A 22,247-nucleotide genomic window follows, 5' to 3' on the forward strand; every position below is an offset into this window, starting at 1 on the left:
TACTCCTGTTTGTCATTGGCCGAAAGGTCAGTACTTCACCTGGAAAAGCAACGCTCTCTGGAGTTTATTCCTGGGATGCTGATGGAGTCTATCAACTTTCCATTCGCCTTGATTCAGCTTCCGTCGTCCACTTCAGTAGGCGCTGAGGCTCCAGAAGCCCTAGCCTTTGCTTCCTTCTCCAGAATATCCATTCCTTTCCAGACGCTCCCCGAGCCGTCGGTCAACTCAGGACGTTGCGGTTCCCGCAGGCTTCGCGGTGCGCTACCTTGTGACGTCACCGAAAGAAGAGGCGGGCTCTCCCCTGCCACCGGAAGTTGTCCTCTTTTCTGATTGGTCACTGGAGGGCGTCTGTCAAGACGCGTTGCCTTTCCCGTGTGTGCTGAGTGTGGCGTCCTTGTGGTTTGCGAGACCGAGGCTCCTATAGGGTTCGCAGCTCGCCCGCCCCTTCCATCGGGGATTTGGATTCGGCTTGCCCCAGGCGGGCGGCTGTCGAATCCGGAGGAGGAGCTCAAGGACGGCGGCCCGCGTTGCGCAGGTGGGAAGATGGCGGCAGCCTCGGTCTCGGCGGCTTCTGAGTCTCAGTTTTCGGTAAGGGGCGGCGATCGCGTGGGTTCCAGGCGGGCCCGTACGGCTCTCCGGGTTTTGCCTCACTTTTCAGGCGGCCCTAGCTCTGGTGTCAGCCCTCGTCCCGCAGGGTGGCGGGCTGCCCGAGGCCGCGTACCACTCCCGCAGGCGGCAACTGTGTTTTCTGGAGCAGCAGCCCGCCTCCTTTTCCATCCTGCGTTCCCTTGTCCACTCAGCCGGTGCTGTGGAGCGTTGTCCCGAGCCCGGCTGGTGCACTCTCCGGCCTGCTAAAACAAAGCTGTCGGTCACGTGAGCGTAACGGCCCAGCTCGGAAACCCTCGGTCACAGGTAAGTGTGCAGGTCTGAAGGGTGACAGCCGCCGAGGCGTCCGTGGTGCCCAGAGTGCATTCTCGCCGTTGCTACAGTGCCTCTCTGTTGCGCGACCCTTGCAGCCGGCGCCCGGGCATTCACACTTGCCACGGCGTTACTAAAATGCTGCGTGGAAAAGTTGCTTTGGAGAAGCGATCGGGGAAATTAAGCCGGCGGGTTTAGTCACTGGTGTTTTTAAGAGTGGATTGTGGAGCTCAGTCTTTTGGAAAACGCTCCAGGAAGAAGAGATAAGAATTAAGTGTGAGAAAGCTCCAGTTCTGTTTAGAAGTGCCTTGTGCCTAGCTTGACCGTTGGTCCTAAAATTACAGGGAGGAATTGAATAGAAACCCCACTCTGAAGAAGGAACAAAGCACTGTTTTGATACCAGAGGAGTCTGGGAGAGATTGATTAGCAGTATTAGGGAAGATAGAATCTTGAGGACAAGAAGAGCTAGCGCCTGTTGAAGGAATTTTAAGAGAAGAAAGCACTGCAAGGTTTTTAAGGTATGTGGCAAGACAATTACCCTCTGCTTCCTGGACAGCAGAGGGTAATTTTGAATACTCAGATAATACAGAGGTAGAGTTGATAACGAACAACTAGAAAAACAGGTTAAAATGGAATAATGAGGCATGACAGGGAATTTTCAGGCTAATTTTAACAGCAGATGAGGAAGAGGCCGTAGAGATGCCAACACCTTCAGAAAGTCACACTTAGGAATCTCAGTCTCAACTTTCTACGGCTACTAGAATTTGTGATAAGGTCAGAATATCGTAAGTTTTCCGAATAGTGGGGTGTACCTCTGTCAGAGATCTAGAGATTAAGAAAAGATGAATCGACCAACTGGGAGTTCAACTGAGATCAATGAAAGGTAAAGGGGAAACGATCAGAACTAAATGTCAGCTGACACATGAATTCTGTAAGAGATACAGTTGCTTAAACCTGGGAAAGGAGAGCTCTGCTTTGCTCTTAGAAATTGGAAACTTAGATTGAACTGCACCCAAGGCCATCAAGGCCTTGCCACAGGGAAATAGTTAATCCCTGGTCCTTATGGTAGACACAACAGAAGTCTAAAGCCCGTTTAGTGGGAAAGTGGATCTTGTGACTCTGTCTGGAATGGGGAACAGAATAGAAACTATTTTTTACTCCACCATAGTACATGTGCATAATAGTAATGTTTCAAATAAAACATTTTGGAGTTGCATTGATAGAAAGGTGCTGATTTTAGTAGGGTGTCCAGAGAATGCCTTACTGTTAGGCTTGTGAGCAGGCAACTGAAGGGAGGAAGGGACCTTTGCAGGCAGAATAACTGCAGCAAATGAAAATAAGTGTATTGTGGGTCCATATTGCTGAAAAACTGGTAGGGAGACAGTATCAAAAGAGAGTGTCAAGAAACAAGGGTTGGCCTGTTACTACATTACGTGGAAGTTTTATAAATTATGATAAGAATTTTGAATTATACTCCATGGGGTTTTGATTAGATATATTAACTTGAATCAATTTTTTGGAAGGGTCATTATCACTAGCAGGCTTTTTGGAAGAGCATACTTAAGAAATGTGAAAAGTAGTATTTCACATAATTCAAACTAAAACCATAACTATAGCAATGTCGTAGTATAAAAGAAAGAACCCTGAATGATTTTCAGAGCGTAGCTAAGAGGTGAATGAAAGTCACTGCTTACTAGGGTTTTCTATGTGCACTTGAGCAAATGGCAGTGCCATTTGTTTTGGTATGCTGGGAGAGGAGCAGGTTTGAGAACTAACCAAGAAAATGTTTTTAGCCATGTTACGTTTTAGGTGCCTATTGAGACATCCAAGTAGGTAATGAATAATGTGAGTTTAGAGTTTTAATTAAAGTTGTTAGAAATCCAGGGAGTTTATGAAGGAAAGGCCTGTGAGATTAAGGGAAAATCCTTGTTGCTTCCTCCACTGAGGGTTTAGGTGAATGATCACAGAAATGGAACCCATGCTTCTGAGAGATTGTTGAATTTAGCAGGTAGAGTAATTGGAGGGTTTGATGAGCTGTTTGCTTCTTAGGAATAAGTAAAGAGGGATGACTTAAAGTAGCAATTGCAAAAATCCTTTTGAAAGGTTATTTCACTTAAAATAAACTTTGATAGTTTGTATTAATGTGTGCATGATGGGGGTGGTGCGCACCTGCCGCAGTTTGCAGTTTGCTTTTGAAGGTCACAGGACAACTTCGGAGTTGTTGTCTCCTTCCACCACTAAGTGGGTTCTGGGAAGTAAACTCAGTTCATCAAGCTTGTTCAGCAGTCACGTTATCTGCTGGACTAGAGTTTGTTTTAAAAAACTTGAAATCAGTTTAGAGTTGAGGAAAGGGCTTTGTCCTTCCCCTTTCCTGGCACTGGGACAGACACAGTGGAGAAGGGAATAAGAGGCACCAGGAGGGGTTTCATTGTAGGAGCTGAGACTTTGGAAAGCCAAGTGGAGACAGACAAGTTACATGTTGGTTTGCTGCTTGTATTGGAAGAGGGAATAGCTAGTTGATGGGTTTTCTATTTAGAACTAGTTGTTTATTACGTTCAAGTGATCGCATTAATTTTTCTGCTTTTTTTTTAATTATCACAAAATCACTTAGCTTAGTATAAATGTTAAATGACGGAATTCTAGCTGTTTCTAGCTAACCAAGAAAAACACAATCTTCTCTGTTAGTTATATGTAAGATCAAGGTACCAGACAACTCATAATAACATTGACCGTATTTTAATATTTTAAGAAGTGAAAACTTAACTGTTTTTCAGGTTACCTTCAAAACAAATTTTTACTCTCATACAGGTATTTGAATAGTTCTGCTTATTCCTGGACATGGTTTATTGTGAATACCCTTCATTCTTTTGTACCTACACTACAGACTATACTAATATAAGATTGAAAATCCTAATTTGTTATGACATTCTGAAAAGAGCAGATTAGTATGTGAGAACTCTGAACAGCTGGCAGTCGTCCTGGCTTCTACCTCGGCTCCTAGAATATCCACTACTTCCCTCTTTTCTAAATGTCCAACGTTATAAACTCACCAAAATGCCAGTTAACATTCAGAGGTATACTGGCAAATTTATATCATGTAGAACATAATATCAAATTTGACAGATTCATGACAGATGGTGTATGTATATGAGAACATCTGATAAGCCTGAATAATTTACAATTGTTTACCCTTTTGAGGAACTAAATATATTAAGAAAAAAAAAATGCTGGTGTCTGTTGGCTATGCTGCCACAAGAGGACCATGCTTGGGTCCTCAGGCAGTGGTGGTAGTAGTGGTGGGGGGTGGGGTGGGGGCTTGAACCTAATGTCATGCAGATGTTACAGTTGAGGGCCATTTAAATGTCAGTGTTCTCACCTGCTGCCCGAAGCCCATACTGCCAACAGGGGCCATATTGATGTGAGTGGCTTGTGCAGCCACCTAAGGCCACGCCTAGGTTACTAGTTCCACTGCAGCTGGGGGACTTTGTTGATGTTCATGGACTGTGCTACTGCTGTGATCTGTGCTGCTGCCTAAAGCCATGTCGATGATGTGTGTGGGCTGGGTTGTGCCCGGGACTGTATGGGCCTCTGTGGCCCTTGTTGGCCTGTGCTGCAGCTGAGGGTTATGGTGTCTGTGGCCTGTGCTTTGTCAGGTGGCCATGATGTCTTTGTACTGTCACAGGAGACCATGCTGAGGTCCTTGGCCTGTGCAGATACTGGAAACCTTGGTGATATTCATGGTTCATGCTCTTGCCAGAAGCCATGTGGAAGTCCATGATCTGTGCTCACGCTGACAGTACAGGGATGGGAGGTTCCTTTTGTAGTGGTATTGACGACTGTGGGTACACAGTTGAGAAATGGGGGAAGGCTTCCAAAACAAATCCTCATTCCCTCCCCCTCCCCAAAGCCTAAACATTAAGTAATTGAAGAGAACTCTTAAAGATTGTGATAAAGACTTGAAGTGTAGCTCTCCACAATTGATGGCTTTTGGCAGGGGTGCAGGTGGAGAAAGAGTCAGTTTTTTTAAGGGTCTGGTCACTGGGAATTTGACCATACTCCAGTGAATATATGTGGACAATAGTTTTTTGGGATGGAGTGGGCAATTCATAAGGATGGGGGTTGGGCATAGAAGGACTGGGAAGTGAGAATGATGGAAGCGCATGCTGTGAAATTCCAAAATAATCAATATTTTTATTGTGTTCTTTATCGAGGATAGAGTAATTCAGCAATTTGTATCTTTCTGATCTGAACAAAGATTTAATTTCCTAAATAATTGTATTTAGGTTGTATGATCATGTATAAATACGTAAACATTTAACCCTAGAAATTGTATCTCTTGACAATAAATAGTGTTTGAGTTCTCAGTCATGAGTATTCGGTTTAATGTTTGAAAGGTAATGACAGTATTTTGTTTTTCAGAGCGTTCTAGCTGAACCATCAAGGTCTAATGGGAATATGGTTCACCATTCTTCATCTCCATATGTATTATATCCACCAGATAAGCCTTTCCTTAACAGTGATCTGAGACGCTCCCCAAATAAGCCCACATTTGCCTATCCGGAAAGCAACAGCAGAGGTAATCAACTGTAACAAAGTAAATGCTATTGTTCACTCATTAGTTGAAACTTCTTAAATATGACATCTGTTGTTTTTATATTAGAACAGTATAAGTTTTTCCCTTTACATTTGTGAATTTATTGTCCTTTTCATATAGACTGCTGAACATTATTCACCAAATCATGGAACCTAAAATTGGCCCAGGGAGACACCAACACTTTGAGTCACTTATCACTAGTCTGTCATCTCCAGAATCAGTCAGGAACTAAAGTCTCAGGTAGGGGCCAGAGAGATGGCTCAGTAGTGAAGAGCACTAGCTGTTCTTCAAGAGGACCTGAGCTCAGTTCTCGGCACTCACTTGGCAATTGACAACTGTTTGTAACTCTAGTCCCAAGGAATCTGACCCTAGTTTTACGCACAGGGTTCACAGATACATATACAGGCAAAACATCCATACCCATAAGTAAATACCTTTGTAAAAAGTAAGGGTCACGTTGTAGAGTGCACTACTTGGACTCTGAATTATATTTTTTCTAAAGAAGACATTGGAAAGGTGTGTGTGTTGGGGGGGAGTTAAGTCCTGGGAGAGTGTGATAGGAAGTGATAAATATTATCTAAAAAAGTGTCAAAGAGTAAATAAGATCAATACTTTTATTTTTTAAGCCAGGAACTTTGGCATGCTTCTATTCCCAGTGCTGTGTGGCAGAGGCAGATAGCTAGATATCTGGAGCTCACTGTCCAGCCAACATAGCGTTAATCAGTGAGCCTCAGTTGTGAAAGACATTGACTGAACTCGCATGTGTTACCTGAGGGTGGTAGCCAAGTGCATATTTGACCTTCATGTGCATATATATATCCTTGTGTGTCCATACAACAAAAAGATTGAGGCATCTGTTGTGTGCTTGTTGCTGGTGATACATAAACAAATAAATGTCTGCTTGCCTCAGAGAGGAAGCAACAACAGACCAAAGAGATATATATGTCTTAGGGTTTGCATTGCTGTAAAGAGACACCATGACCAAAGCAACTGTTGCCTAAAGGACAACATTTAATTGGGGCTAGCTTTCTGTTTTGAGGTTCAGTCCATTATCATCATGACAGGAAACATGGCAGTATTTAGGCAGACATGGCACTGGAGGAGCTGTTTATATACTTGGCGAGGGAGTGGCATTATTATAAGTTGTGGCTCTGTTGGAGTAGGTGTGACACTGGGTGTGGGCTTACAACCCTCTTTGTAGCTGCCTAGAAGTGCCAGTCTTCTGCTAGCAGCCTTCAGATGAAGATGTAGAACTCTCATCTCGTCCTGCACCATTCCTGCCTGGATGATAAATGGACTGAACCTCTGAACCTGTAAGCCAGCCCCAATTAAATGCTTGGTCATGGTGTCTGTTCACAGCAGTAAAACCCTAACCAAGACAGGTAGGTGTCTTTGAGTTCTACAGTAGATCTGAAGGTAGCAGGAAGAGAGAGACACTGGCCTAATTTAGGCTTCTGAAACCTCAAAGCCCACCCCTAGTGACATTTTCTTTAACACGGGTATATCTATCCCAAGTAGTACCATTCCCTGTAGACCTGTAAGCCCATGGGAGCTTTTCTTACTCAAAGCACCTTAGGACAGCTGTGAATTTATGTATAATTAGTCAAGGCTTTTCATTTTGTTTTTAACAGTTAAAACTCTGTGATGTGTTTTAACACAGTGATAGTTTTTAATTTTTACTTGAGTAACTAGTAGAACCTTTAAAGAATTCAAATGATGCTTGAAATGACTTTAAATAGGAAATGCTTCATTAATACAGAATGATCTGCTTGACTTGCATCAGTCTTCAGAAAGTTTCTTTTCAGAGCTGGGCTCTCTGGGTCACACCTCTAACCCAGTGTTTGGAAGGTTCAGGCAGGATTACTGTGATTTCCACACAGCCCCCCCCCCCCCCCCCAGGTCCTCCTTGGGTACAGAGTAAGAATCTGTCAGAACAAGATTTCCTTTTTTGGTTAACTTCTCTGTGTACATTGATAACTTAAGGTATGGTGTGCTTTTTATATTTGGCAGCCATATTTTCTGCTCTTAAGAATCTTCAAGATAAGATTCGACGCCTCGAGCTGGAAAGGATTCAGGCAGAAGAAAGTGTGAAAACCTTGTCCAGGGAAACAATTGAGTATAAGAAAGTGTTGGATGAACAGATACAAGAGAGAGAGAATTCAAAGAATGAAGAATCAAAGCACAATCAAGGTGTGTTTAATTATAAAGGAAACTAAAATCTATCCAAACATTGTAAAGTTATTTCAAAATTCCACATTGATAATTTTGTAGTGGATACTGTCTTTAGCCATTAAAGAATTACATCATAATCGGGTGTATTGTGAGGGGAAAGTGACATCATGAATATCCTTATTGCCAGTGTGTGGCATATTTGACTCCTGAAAGGAAGAACCTAAGTCTTCCAGAAAGGTTTTTAGGAGTATTGAAAGGATAGAGACTGGAGGCTTGGGAGGGCTGCTGTTTTGTTTTGCGGTACTCTGGCAACTGAGCGAGCACTCTACCATGAACCTTACCTATGCCCCTTGAATTTACTGCAAGTCCAGTTTCTGCTTCCAAGCTGTTGGGACAAGTCTGTGTGTTAGCTAATTACTACTTTTTTGTATGTATTCATTTTAGAACTGGCATCCCAGTTGGTAGCTGCAGAAAATAAATGTAATCTTTTAGAAAAACAATTGGAATACATGCGAAATATGATAAAGCATGCAGAAATGGAGAGAACATCTGTCTTAGAAAAGCAGGTACGGCAACTCTGAGATGAAATCAAGAATGGTGACAGATGGTCAGCAGACCTGGAAGCCTGATGGCACCGTTATTATAACACATGGTGGAAGTTCTTGGGCTCCGTGGAATAGATCTTGGCTTGATTGGCTCTATTTATTATGATTCTTGTACTTAGACTTGCGCTTACATTTGAAAGATAATCATGTTAATGTCTTGGAGTCTGCATTATTGAATCAAATAACCATATGTACCACAAAATCCACTGTTCCTTGTAAAATTCCTTGCAATTAAATAAAATACCTTGTGAGTAATTTGGTTATTGAAACAGGATCTCATATAGCCTAGGCTGGCTCATTTATGTTGTCCAGAGATAACCTGGCCCTTCTGAACTTCCTGACTCCATCTCCAAAGTGCTGAGATTACAGGTACATACCACTATACATGATGTATATGGTGCTATGGATGACACCCCAAGGCTTCTCTGGTGCTAGGTAAGCAAGCACTCTACCATTGAAGCTGTGTGCCCAGTTACTACACTTGTTACATTTTAACAAAAGTATTTTTCCTCTGTTGCATCAAAGTCTTTGTCGTTAAGTAACTTGCTACATTTGTAGAGGACAATTACAACATCAATGTTCATTATATTTTTTAAACATCCTTTTTATATGGACAATTTAACTTTACTATGCAAAGTTTGATTAGAAATTTCTCTTGTATAGTTTCCCACTGTCATGGACATGTGGAGAAAGGGCATATTCAGCTTATTAGTGTTGAGCTTTTACAAATATATCCATTTAGTATATTTGCCCATTTATTTTGATTTTTTTTATTCTGAGACTATCATTCCTTAAGTATATGGGCAGTCTTTTCCAAATCAGACAATAAGTTTAAAGGAAAAAAGAATATATTTTGCATTCAAAGGAAATAAATGCATACAAGTTCTCATATCTATTAAAAGGTTACTTAATAGGACCCAACTGACAAGAAGTATTTGTGTATTTGCAGTCTGTGTATCTAATGAATTCTCCTTATTCTAGGGTATAAGGATATTTTTCCTATATAAAACCACATACTAGGTAAAACACTGTATGTTGAGAATAATATACCAAGGCTGATGAGGTAGCTTAGTGGATAAAAGTGTTTGCAGTGAGGCCTGAAAAACAAATTTGATCCCTTAGACCCACATGACAAAAGAGGGAACCAGCTTGTGTATGATATCCTCTGACACTCAAAGGCATGCGGTGGCACAGACAAAATGAGACCTGGAGATCACTGATACCCTGGAGATGTTAGTGTTCTGTTCCTAGGACACCTTTCCATTCCAGTAAGCCTGTGAAAGGATAGGCAAATTACATATAGTATAGTGTTGGCTATGTGCAGAGTCTACAACTTTCTGATTATCATATTGTAATTGTATCTTGATGCTGTTTCTCAGGTTTCACTAGAAAGAGAACGGCAGCATGATCAAACCCATGTTCAGAGCCAGCTGGAAAAACTGGATATTCTCGAACAGGAATACAACAAACTCACCGCAATGCAGGCCCTTGCAGAAGTCAGTGAACATGACTTTTACCTACTGATGTAGATGCTGTGGCTGTCACTTTTTTCATAAACATGGGTATTTATAATGTAAAGGTCTTTCTTATATATAGAGTCTTTAAAAAGAAAAAAATGATTTGAAAAGGAATGTTGACATTCTGCAGTCTTGGTGGCTGAGCACAAGGTAGTTGGGTTTTTTTTTTTTTTTTTTTTTTTTTTTTTTGGAAACTGACAGCTGAAGTGTTTTTGATACTTAATCTGGCATCATGTAAATTTTTTCTGAACTAGTTTTATTTCTGTATTTTACTCTGGAGATAATTAATACTACAGAATGAGGATCTAGATTTGTCTCTATGTAGTCTTTACCTTTATACAACCTGTGTTCTTCCATCATAGATGTTCTTTCCTAACTTGGCCGCTTAACTCAAAGCTCCCTCATTAATTACTGTTAGTTGATCTAGTAGGACACTGTTAGGAGAGCATCCTGGGTATTATCAGGGCCTGGACCCCTAGTATCATGAACATGCTTATTTTAACTGTCCTTAAAATTCTATAAAAAGATACTTTTAACCATTACTTTTTGATATTGTTATTACTAGAAAAAAATGCAAGAGTTGGAGTCCAAACTCCGTGAAGAAGAGCAGGAGAGGAAGCGTATGCAGGCTCGGGCAGCGGAGGTGAGCGGGAGGATGGGCAGGTGTTTTAATGGTGGACAGTTACACACTAGCATGGCAGATTTATATGGAGACCTCAGATAGCTTAGTAGTGGGAATTGGGAATGTAATTTACAAAGTAAAATTTGATGTTTCGAATTACAGCGTCTGAATTAGTGTTTTAAAAACCTTTGAGGTCAGAACTGGAAGTACTGCAGAGGACTAGAACATTTTGTTGTCTTCACAACGGACCTAATTTCAATTCTGAGCAACCCACATGTGGCTCACAATCATCTTCAGCTCCAGTTCCATAGGGTCCGACACTGTGCTAGCCCCTGGCCATCAGGCACGTGTACATACATAAGTGCATGCAAAACATCCATAAATGTAAATTTAAAAAATACTTCTGAGGTTAAAAAGAGGTCAGACACGGTACTACTATGCATGTTAAGCTAAGGTTTGATAAGCTGCTACCAGATCATTCTGTATCCAGTATAAAAGGATGTCTTGGGTTGGAGGTAAAGCTGAATGGTAGAACAGTTGCCTGGCATTCACTCATAGGACACTTGGTTCAGTCCTCAGTACTGCAGCAACAAAACTGCCACTTCCCTTGAGACTGTTAACATACCATGTTACCATGTTAAGCTAGTGACCTGACATGCCATTGTAGTGAAGACCTTGTCCTAAGAGTGCATGAGATGGGGAAGGAATGTTCTCTGTGTTCTTTGTGTTTCATTCATTACTCCTGCTGTTTCTTTTTTTTTTTTTCTTATTAAAAAAAGGACTAAACTTTATTGACAAACTGCTGCAGACATTCTGACATAAGTTTAAGCTACCTACTTAGACAGACTTACACATGTAGCACTTAATCTTCCAAAAACAAAATTGGAGGACAGTACAAATCCATTAAGACTTTAACTTATGTACAAAGTGGATTTTGATTCTTTTCTCATTCAGCTGCAGTGTCCCTTTTTATATCATGCTAGTGTTGAGACATACTTCTACCTTGGGAACAGCTCAAAACTGACAATGGTCAATTTAATGAACATATGATTTCATTTGTAATGTCTTATTTATTTGCATCTTTCTAACTATTTCTAGTGTAATAATTTCTTTGTACTAACACTGGTCTTTTTTTTTTTTGGTTAATGAATATTTTTTTTAATTTTTTTATTAGATATTTTATTTACACTTCAGATGCCATCCCCTTTCTCCATTCCCCCCCCTTAGAAAACCCCTATCCCATGCCCCCTTTTCCTTTTTGCATTTATACATTTTTTTTAAAATAATGTTAATCATAAGCATTATAAGTTTGGAATTGTTCAATCAGAGGTGTAACCCACTGACCAACCTAGATATAACAACTATCTTTGACTGGTGGAGATACATGAATATCTGCCTCCCTGTCTCCCCCCTCTTTCTCTCTTTCATCACCTAGCTTCTCCTCTCCTCCTTCTCCTCTTCTTACTCCTTTTCTTCCTCTCAGTACTCCTCCTACTTAACTCCTCCCCTCCTACACATCACCCTTCCTGTTAAAATGAAACTTTTCTCTCAAAATACAATTAGAGCATAATTATGCCAATTTGTACCAGTGAGGTACAAGATAGTCCTAATACCCCATCCATCCTTTTGTTGACTAACCAGCACCTCTGTCATTTATCCTAACTAAAACATTTAGTTCTGAACCTGGCTTTAGGATGAATGTCAGCTGACGACCATCCACTCAAATCTTTTCTCTTATGGTAAATAGCTGTAAGTTTTTAACCCCATCAGAAATCCAGAATGACTGAGTTAACTATAATTGTGGGAAGCACAAAGCATAGCTTCTAAAACTTAGCCAATTTATAGAGACCTCTGAACACCTGAAAAGCCCCTATACTACCGAACGTTGGAGCATCAAATCTTCAGCCTTCTGGCCCAGAATCATCTGACAGACCTTGGTGATGCAGGATTATTAAGGACTGATTACTCTGTCTAGGCAGATATATAATCAGTCGACTATTCTGCATGTGTGTCCTTTTCTGGACAGTAATTTGTCTGTAGATGGAGAGAGGCAATTCTTGCCTAGTGGCTGTTACCACACAACTGGAGTAACTCCAAGGATGCTCAATTTCTTCTTAGAATCCACGACAGGAAGCTGTCAGGAGCAGACAGGTCTCTAATCAATATGAACATTAATATATAAATATTTGTAGCGTCAGTTCTATGGACTTCTGATGTTTTGAAAACCAACTATCCATGTAAGGTAACCTGGACTGTTGTCTGTTCACTCCTCTCAGCTATTTCTAAATAAAATATGGGAAACACCCTAACAATAAACTCAAAAATATGAATTTGCTATAGTCCCTTAACTCATAGGTTAACCGTCCCAAATCAGTTAAAAAGGTTAAAAAAGGGCTGGGTCTAGGCCTTGTATTCCTAAATGTGTTATACAGGCACAATGCCCATGAGCGTATCAATATTCATCTCAATTTTATATTAATAAGAGGCTTGTACCAATGAAAACCTTAAATTTGAGATCAAAGTAAATTTTGTACCATTTAAGAAATTATAACTTCATCTTGATAATAATTATACAGATTTCTACCAATAGGTTATGGCTATGCAATAAGTCCTAGCTAATCCCCCCTGTTCCAACAAAACCACTACTTGTCCCCAGAAAGACAGACCATTATTAACCACACAGCCTTGGTGTATCCTGCTGTTTCTTAAAGTAAAGTTAAGTAAAGTTATAACTTATGAGGAACGTTTTCTGACATAGAAATTGTTAACTCTTTAGAGGAAAAATCTGCTGATTAGAATTTATACCAAACTCCAGGCTTTTGGGTATATAGAGAGACAAAATAGCTGCTTTTATGGATTTTTGGAGAGCGGAGCTATTGAAAGATAGTTTAAAGGAAGTTGTGGCTTTTGCCCCCAAGATTTATTTTATGTATATGGGAGTTTTGCTTGCATGTTCTGTATATATGTCACATGTGTACAGTGCTTGCAGAGGCCAGAATAGGGTGCTGGATCCTCTTGAACCTGGGAGTAAATGGTTAAAAGTTGCCATGTGGGTGGGTGCCGAGAACATTTTCTCTGGTGGGAACAGCCGGAAAGTGCTCTTAAGCCCAGCAGTCTCTCCAGTTCAGAAAAGTACAATTAAAAAAAAAAAAAGTGTAGAATTTTTGCTAAAACAGTAACAATTGCTGAAATAATTACTGCTGCCTTTGAACTTTACACTGGAAGGGATCTGTTTTGCTTTTCAGTTGCTTTGGGTCTGTTTTTATGGTAACCTTTTTTTTTTTTAAGAGAACGTAGCATGCTGTCAGTTTGGAGCTACATACATTGCATTTAATTTTTGAACTAGAATTTACAGACTACCTACCAGTAGTGAAACAATACTTCCAGGCCGTACACAGCCATCTGTGCCTCAGCAGTTCACGTACATGAGAGACTGGAGACATACAGTATAGCCATGCTGTCTCTCATTGGGATGGTCACTATTGGACAGACTTACATGATATCTCAGATGTGAATTGTATCTTTTATTTTACATCATTAACTATGGTGTTTTTCCTAGTTACAGAGTGGTCTAGAAGCAAACAGACTTATTTTTGAAGATAAGACTACTTCATGTGTTCCAGCTAGCACTAGAAAAATTAAAAAAAAGAAGTCAAAACCACCAGAAAAGGTAGGAAAACCGTACCAGAGTACCAATTTTGTGTAATAATTTGTGTAAAAAATAACCTTGGGAGGTGACTCTCATTTTTCTTTTCAAAGGAAGATAAGTAAGACTCGTGAATTCTTACCTTGGTTGTGAGACTCTATATGAAAATTGGGAACTATAGAAGATCAAAAATACTAGAAATATTCAGCCTGTGTTCATCACCGTCACTGCCCTTGCTTTTGTTCCTCCACTTGAATCTGACGTCTGCTTTGTTAGTCCTCCCCTCCCCCACCCCTCACCCTTCAAGTAATACCAGGTTGTTCAACACTGTATGATCCCAGTATAAACAAGTGTGGTTTGAATATAAAATGTCCCCCATTAAATCACTGCAAAGTGGCCCTTGAGTTTCTTAGCCTGACCTACTTCCTGTCCTCTGTCTTTATTTCCAGACCCTTGGTACATAGTGTGATGAATAAGCACCCACCCCAGACCTACGGTTGCTATGCTTTTTCCAATAATGAGTTGTATCTTATTAAACTCTGGGCCTTGTGAGTCCCTCTTTCTTAAGTAGCTTCTTGAAGTCTGGTTTCTGCAGAAAAAAAAAAGGGGGGGGGAGTGGTACAAGATACCTAGTAGTTCCACAGTAAGCTGGAGTCTTGGATTAGTTCACCAAAATAAAATAATTTTCTTTTCTCTCCATCCAGAAAGGTTCTAGGAACTATTTTGGTGCACAGCCACATTACAGATTGTGCTTAGGTGATATGCCTTTTGTTGCTGGAACGGTGAGTTGTAGCTATTGATTTTTATGTTTGAATTATTTTCAGTATCTTTTGCTTTTTTATTTCAAGTTTATGTGTATGGGTGTTTTGCCTCTGTCTCGCTGTGTGTACTGTCTGTGTTTTAGCGCTCACGGGGACCAAAAGAGAGTTTTGGGTCCCCCAGGACTAGAGTTACAGCTTGGAGAGTAACTTGCCATGTGGGTGCTGGGAATTGAACTTGGAATTCCATTAAAGAGCAGCCGGTGCTCTTAACTGTCAAGCCATCTCTTCAGACCTTATTTCTAGTCTTTAGAACACAATTAGGGGACAGGAACTGAAAGAAAAATCCTGCCTTGGCCTTGGGAGTGCTGTATTATAGATGTGAGCCACCTTGTAGAAGGCACAGCCTTAGGTTGTTTTTCTTGAGTCTTTGTATAAGCCTCTGTAAGTATGGTTGTGAAGTTATTTTTTATACAGATTTTTGTGTGTTTATTACAAACTGTTTTCAGTGTGAGGAAATGGGGAGTTAGATGGCCCCTGTTCATGTAAAGGTCAGGGTCCAACTTAAAGGGAGTTAGTTGTCTTTCTACCATGGGCTCTGTAGGTAGATCTCAAGTCACAGACATACAGCAGCCATCACGGTGTCCCTACAGAGGATGTTTAAATCTGTAATAATGCATTTACCTATTCCACTTGACAGTCAATCGCTTCTTCTTTGTATTTGTCCATACAGTCCTGTCTGGAGTCCCTTCCACCCATCCTATTGTCTCGGCTAATTGTCATTGAAGGCTTTAATCACAAAGGGCAAGACGAGGCTCTTTAATATGAACTCTTTTTGAAGTTGTTTTATATATTCTTTAGAAGAGTTAATCCAAAAGTTTAAGAAACACAATTGCTTAGTTGAGCTTCTCTATGAATTTTGAAGAACCCCTTTTAAATTTGCTTATGGTACACAGCCCTGCTTACACAACATAATAAAAATGAGTCACTAGAAAAGACTATAAGCTCAAATATTTCATTACTAGACTCAACTGACATAAAATTACATTACATATCAGAAAACCAATGGTAACAAAACTTGTCAAAACCTGTTGATACATACTGTCCACTAGAGAGGGGGAAGGGGGAGGGAGAGAGGGAGAGGAGAGTGTAGTGTACTTTATTGGCAAGTAGTGAGGGTTCTGATTGTCATGAGCCACCTCTTCATGCCTAGGATCACTCATTTGCGTTTGCTGTGTATGATTCTTTTCCCACAGCAACTAGCAAATTAACAAACCAAACCCAGAAACATTTTTTTATTGGATATTTTATTTATTTACATTTCAGATGTTATCCCCTTTCTCCATTCCCCCTTCCCCCAAGTAACCCCCTATCCCATCGTTTTTAAGTAAGAAGCACATTAGGTCTTAAATTATTTCCCAAGTCTGCATTTTAAGCAGGTTATCTGCTGGTGACTTATGAAGCTAAACTTGCCCAGCCAACTATTGAAATTGCTATTTCTTATTGGAAACAAGTTCAAGAAAGCTATCAGGTTTTATCCTGTTTTTATGTTGGGCAGGTAAACGTTAATGCTTCCCACTATAAGGAAGCTGAGGCAAGAGGACACAGTTAAAGCTAGTGAGAGAGAGAACAGAGCTACAGTGGTGGTGCATACCAGAACCCCGGCATTTAGGAGGCAGGGGCAGGCAGATTTCCACATTGAGGTCAGCCTGGTCTACATAGTGAGTTCCAGGACAGCCATGGCTACACAGAGAGAAATCCTGTCTAGAAAACAACAACAAAAACCCCTATAAAAATCCATTTAGAGTCTAGGATAGTGTTCTCAACCCCTTTGGGAGTCAAATGACCCTTTCACAGGGGTCACCTAATACCATCAGAAAACAGATTTTTTACATTATGATCGTAACTGTCACAAAATTGTAGTTATAAAGTAGCAATGAAAATAAATGTATAGATGGGGGTCACCACAACGTGAACTATAGTAAAGGGTCACAGCACTAGGAAGGTTGAGAATCACTGCTCTAGGACCTAAATGAAGAGTTGAGTAGGTAGAATAGACAAGCAGACACATAAGTGACACATTGTGACAAACACAGTGATACACAGATGTAGTCAGTGAGCTGAGAAGTGGAACAGTTAACCAGCCAGGCCTTTAGAAATGGTATATCTGAACTAAGAAATGTTGCCTGCAAATACAGTTTACTCATAGAGTAAGTCAAGAGACTGTAGAAGGTGAACAGAAAATACAGCTGTGCTCTACAGTTACAGAGCCATTCTCTCCATCCTAGTGTTTGGCTGACTAGGACTACATCACAGGGTTCAGGGTAGAATGGTAGGGTGGAGCCAGGAACAGGAAGATGAGGCAAGGCCATTTGGGTTTTTTGTTTGATTTTAGATGTGGTCTTGAACCTCACTGTAGCACAGATGGATAATTTCTGGTGCTCCTGCCTTTGCCTCTCAAGTGCTGGAATTACAGGTGTGCAACACCACAGTGACCAATTGATAGATACATGATGCTAGGGGCCAAAGAAGCGCCTCTATATGCTGCTTAAGTACCTGCCAACTGAGCTACATTCCCAGCAGGATGTTCTTTACAAACTGAAGACATTAGTACATCAAGGAAGTATTTGATACAGGTGGATGGGACGGCTGGTTGCTAATTTACCACAGTACAGTACATTATGCCTTAGGATTTAGAGGAGATGTACCCTTACTCAGGTTAGAACTAGAACATGAGAATCAAGGACATTGTTTGCTTGATTTCCTTTCTCTTTAGTCCACCAGTCCCAGCCATGCCGTGGTAGCCAATGTTCAGCATGTCTTGCATCTGATGAAACACCACAGTAAAGCCCTGTGCAATGATCGAGTTGTTAACAGTGTTCCCTTGGCAAAGCAAGCTTGTTCACGAGGTAGTAAGAGTAAGAAGTCACTGACGACGCCTCCTTCCAGCAGTGTTAATGAAGAACTTTCGGATGTCTTACAGACTTTACAGGATGAATTTGGGCAAATGAGCTTGTGAGTTTTAACTTTTTAAATTTAAAATTACATTTAGTTCTAAAATCTCATTTTTTATCTGCTTGAATTTATTAATCCTTATTTTATTCACTAATGTTGAGCATAACACTAGCCCACTGGCTGAGAGTTAAACAAACCACCTGTCATTGCTAAAACCTCCCTTTCTAATCGTTAGATGTCAAATGACAAGGCTTAGGTAAAGGCTTAGTAGTATTGGGGGTTAGCCTACTAATGAGTTAGGAGTGTTTGAAAACCAGTGTCCTGGAGATTTGCTTTAGAAGTAACTCTGATGGGAGAAGCAAAAAAGCAGATGAAAGTTTATATTAGCCTGCAACCCTGGATGGACCCTAATTTGTCTAGAATCAAGTATACTTGCATGTATCTTCATTTTATAAATATTTGTCTTTATGTGTATATCACGTGTGCCGGTGCCGAAAGGAGGCCAGAAGGAGGGCATCAGAGCCCCTGGAGCTGAAGTTGGAGGTGGTTATGAGCCACCTATATAATATGTCTTTGCTGGGAACTGAACTCAGGTTCCCTTGACAGCAGCAGTTTGTTAAAAGGGGTCATTTTTTAAGAGTGGTGAATCCCATAGTGAAATATAAAGGATATAACTGTTAAAAATGAGGAATTTAAGGTAGTCTCACTTGCGTTTTGTATGCAGTGATCATCAGCAGCTTACTAAACTCATACAGGAATCACCAAGTGTGGAACTGAAAGACAACCTGGAGTGTGAACTGGAGGCACTAGTGGGAAGAATGGAGGCCAAGGCCAACCAGATAACTAAAGTTCGAAAATACCAAGCCCAGGTAACTCCCGCCTCCTTCTGCCATTCTCCCCTTTTATATATATTAATTGATGACACTAAGCTGTTTCTGAGGATTTTTGTTAACAGTCTGTGTTAAGTGGTTTAGTAAAGAAGTATTAGCTCTTTCTTAGGTTTCATATGAGATGTGTCTTTACTGTTTAATCTCAGCTTTATGAACAAATTTTAGTTTGACTAAATTGTCTTAAAATACAACTAGAATTTTTAGTTTTCAAAATCAGATTAAATATGTAAAAAAAAAAGTGTTTGCTCATACTAAATGACTGAAAGTAAAAGGTTTACTCACATTTAATAAGCCTACTTGGGGTTCTCATCTAGAGAAATAGAGCATGTATTTGAGCTTGCTGTGAAGCAGAGGTAGAACAAATGTGGAGTCCAGCTCCTGAGCGGACAGTAATTGGAGTCTGGGGAGAAGTGGACAAATTTGAAGTAGGTTTTAGAAGTAAAAATACCTCTCAAGCTTCCAGATGCTATTATGATGTGAAAGAACTGTTTCATTTGGCACAAAACCAAGTATATTGAGAATGTAATCTCACTTAAATTTCCTTAAAACCCATTTTATAGGTGAAATGATTGGGAGCATATTTCTGGGAGATGTGGCTGTATCTCAGTGAATGAAATAACCTGCCCAAAGAAATCCTGACTGGTTAATGTTGGAGCTGGACTGCCAACTAACTAGCAGCTCTACTCCAGAGTTTACAGTCTGGTCAAGCAGGGAGCACCCTAAGTATTAGAAGCCTGCCCCTCTCCTTTAGGAAAATATAGTATTTATATAATACTTATTTACCTGGTTGTGTTTTTTATATAAGTGATTTATAATTTCTGCAGATATATGTGCTTAAAAAAAAACCTTCCTACAATCTAATACTTGAGTGTTAGAGGAATATTATTTAAGTTAATGGTGTACTTAACAGGTTGAGGCAGGAGAGTCAAGAGTTTAAGACTGAATATAGCAAGACCCTGTATCAAAAGCAAAGCTAAAAGAAAATGTTTTTATTGAATTCATTTTTTCCCTCCTTTGATTGTTCAGCTGGAAAAACAAAACACAGATAAGCAGAAGAAGGAATTAAAAGTTAACAAAAAGACTCTTGATGAAGAAGGAAACAGCAGCAGTCGTTCATCTGGAGTCACAAGGACCACAAGTAAGAAGGATCTGACCAAACAGAGACCCGGAGAAAAAAGCAGGAAAAATCTTCAGTTACTGAAGGACATGCAAACCATACAGAATTCATTGCAAAGCAGTAATCTGTGTTGGGATTACTGACACCAGGTCATAAATGATGTACCTTACTGGTCATAAATGATGTACTTACTGGACAATGAGCAGACTTTCCAGGTCTCATGCTTGCTAAGCTGCCACTACTGGCAGGTGTTAGGGCCAAGCTTCATTACAGTCTGTTGTGCTGTGCAGCACAACTGAACGGAGATGGAGTTCTACAGCAGAGAGGCCCACTGTGTCTTTGAATTTGCTGTACTCATACACTGCACTTTGTAAACAAATGACCAGTTTTTTACTTGTGGATGTGTTTTTTAAGTAGGTATATATGTAAATTGGGTTTGAAAATTGAGAGTATGAGGCTGTCCCCATAGTCAGTGCTTGAAGTCTTGTTTTTAAATCTTCCGCAGCATGAAGTGTCCACTACCTTCCCTTCTCCAGATGACCATTAAATGTACTGTTTTCAAGAGGGCTTTGTTTTCCTTTGGTATTTCAGACATTGAGTCACTATTAAAGACCCAGACACTCTAAGTCAGTTAGTTACCCATGAAACATGTCACAATGTCTTCATAAAACTCTCAACAGCTGTTAATGAAATAAATTTTGGAATAAAGAATGAAAAGGGGGGGTGTTGTAAAATGTAAAAACATTTGCAGTTTTTAGACAGTATCTATTTGTAATCATGTTGAATCCCGTGCTTTTAGCATACAGTATGAGGGCAGTATGTGAACCGAATACACAAATCTATCATGTCATTGTAAATTATTCTGAATAGGTCAACATGTTAATCTTTATAAATTTGGTACTTCAAATCAATAAAACAATTTTTAAACTTTGCTTAACAGCCAGCTAACAAAGGCTTTATTTGTTATACAGTCTCAAAAAAGTGCATATTTGATGCATGTTTGTCATTCTTGTGCTTAGAGACCTAAGCCCAGTGTTACTGAGTGGTTTAGATAGGCTGGTGAACGTACTAGCTATGTACTTAAAAAATAATTGAGGAAGTTATGGATTACAGTTAAATAGCATGAATTGTTTATGCTACTTGGGCATCAGAAGGCCCAATCTCTTGCTGAATTAATTTTCTAGTTAGAATTCTTAAGAGTCCTTACATAGATTTTTGAGATTGATGAATCTCCTGAAATTATATATATAAACCTTTACTTGGGTGTGCAATTTTCTGATGAGCAGGTTTTCAGCAACAATGAACTGACAACAGTGAGTCCAGAGACACCCCCCCCCCCACCGCACCCCCCCAAGGTGAGAACCTGCTCTGGTGACAGGGTAAACATTCATGGCTCAGTCACCACTTCAACTGTTACACTTCTCTTCACTCCTTGTTTGGATTTCAGGATATTCAAACTGTGGCACTGTCATTTGAATGATAACGGCGCCAACTCCTAATTAGAATAGTAATTGAAAGTACTAAATCCCACCTGTCTCCAGAGCTCTGCTGTGAGTGAATGAACAAGAAACTGAAGCACATCAAAATCTGGAAAATTGAGAATGGAGTATTTGGATCTGACACAGATATCAAAGCTCAATATAGATGCTCTCAGATGCAAGAACAGATAGATGCCCTTGCTTTTCTCCCCCTCCTAGAGATCTTACCAGGTGCTCAGATTTTGAAGACATTTTTAAATGAAAAACTTGCTCCCAGTGTTGAATACAGGACTGCAGTAACTTTAGTATTCTTTGGGTAACTTAAGGTTAGTGTCATACTTTAATTACAAATGAGATCTTCATTGTCACTTGCACCACTATGTTTCTAAACTCATCTAAGAGAGATCTGAAATAAATACAGCATCTGAAGGATTCTCCCATAGATGGGTTTAAAACACCGAAGGCTTTCTACCCATAAGGTGCTGTAATGTCAAGTTCCTGGCAATGATGCCCCTGGCCTAGTCCTTTCATACAACAGTTTGAACAGGAGTCACACACTGTGCAGGAGAGCTGGCTCTCTCTGAAGAGGAGGTTGAGCGGTTGGAAATTTCTCTCTGAAGTTCCTCTACTTTTCTTTGAAGCTCTGCTCTTTTGGCAAGAAGTTCTTTGTATCTGCTGTGGATTGGTTCCTGCAAGAGCAAACAAAATCACTGCAATAGGAATCCAGGCAAACTTGTGCTCTTTTAACCATTCCTTACAGCCCCGCCTTTAGTTCCTTAGTGGAATTAAATTTGTGTTTTGTGGTCACCTCCACCTCTGATTTTTCAATGGCTTCCCATGTTCCTGGAAGATACTACTGTATAAATAGCCTTTACTTAAAGCTCTTCAGGACTTGGACCTGCAGTTTTTTTAGGCTTTTATAAAGTTATTTTCTTCTGTATGCTTAAGACCACACAGAAAGATGTGTGCAGTTAG

The 22,247-nt window shown here is 40.2% G+C and overlaps 2 protein-coding genes across 10 annotated transcripts in view; one reads left to right on the forward strand and one right to left on the reverse strand.

The window, feature by feature from the left end:
* Nucleotides 1–58: 58 nt before the first annotated feature.
* Cep57 (centrosomal protein 57) lies at nt 59–20,733 on the forward strand. 3 transcript variants are annotated; one of them, XM_076926065.1, is made up of 11 exons: nt 59–588; nt 5,338–5,494; nt 7,523–7,702; nt 8,129–8,250; nt 9,669–9,785; nt 10,372–10,449; nt 13,994–14,098; nt 14,779–14,856; nt 17,609–17,847; nt 18,512–18,656; nt 19,704–20,733. In XM_076926065.1, exons 1-11 carry the CDS (start codon nt 544–546, stop codon nt 19,935–19,937), a joined length of 1,500 nt encoding a protein of 499 aa, XP_076782180.1. In that variant the 5' UTR covers nt 59–543; the 3' UTR covers nt 19,938–20,733. The 3 variants fall into 3 exon arrangements, with proteins under 3 accessions (XP_076782180.1, XP_076782179.1, XP_076782181.1); XM_076926064.1 differs by having other exon boundaries at nt 60–588; nt 13,988–14,098; XM_076926066.1 differs by lacking the exon at nt 59–588 and adding an exon at nt 801–912 and having other exon boundaries at nt 13,988–14,098.
* Nucleotides 19,652–22,247, reverse strand: part of Mtmr2 (myotubularin related protein 2) — a 60,418-nt gene continuing 57,822 nt past the window's right edge. For all 7 annotated transcript variants that reach the window (XM_076926057.1, XM_076926059.1, XM_076926063.1 and 4 more), the window contains one exon: nt 19,652–21,961. In XM_076926057.1, coding sequence (XP_076782172.1) covers nt 21,800–21,961 — 162 coding nt within the window. In that variant the 3' untranslated portion in view covers nt 19,652–21,799. The remainder of the gene's footprint in view (nt 21,962–22,247) is intronic.

Source organism: Arvicanthis niloticus, chromosome 27, assembly GCF_011762505.2.
Source record: "Arvicanthis niloticus isolate mArvNil1 chromosome 27, mArvNil1.pat.X, whole genome shotgun sequence".
In the NCBI taxonomy this organism is placed as follows: domain Eukaryota; kingdom Metazoa; phylum Chordata; class Mammalia; order Rodentia; family Muridae; genus Arvicanthis; species Arvicanthis niloticus.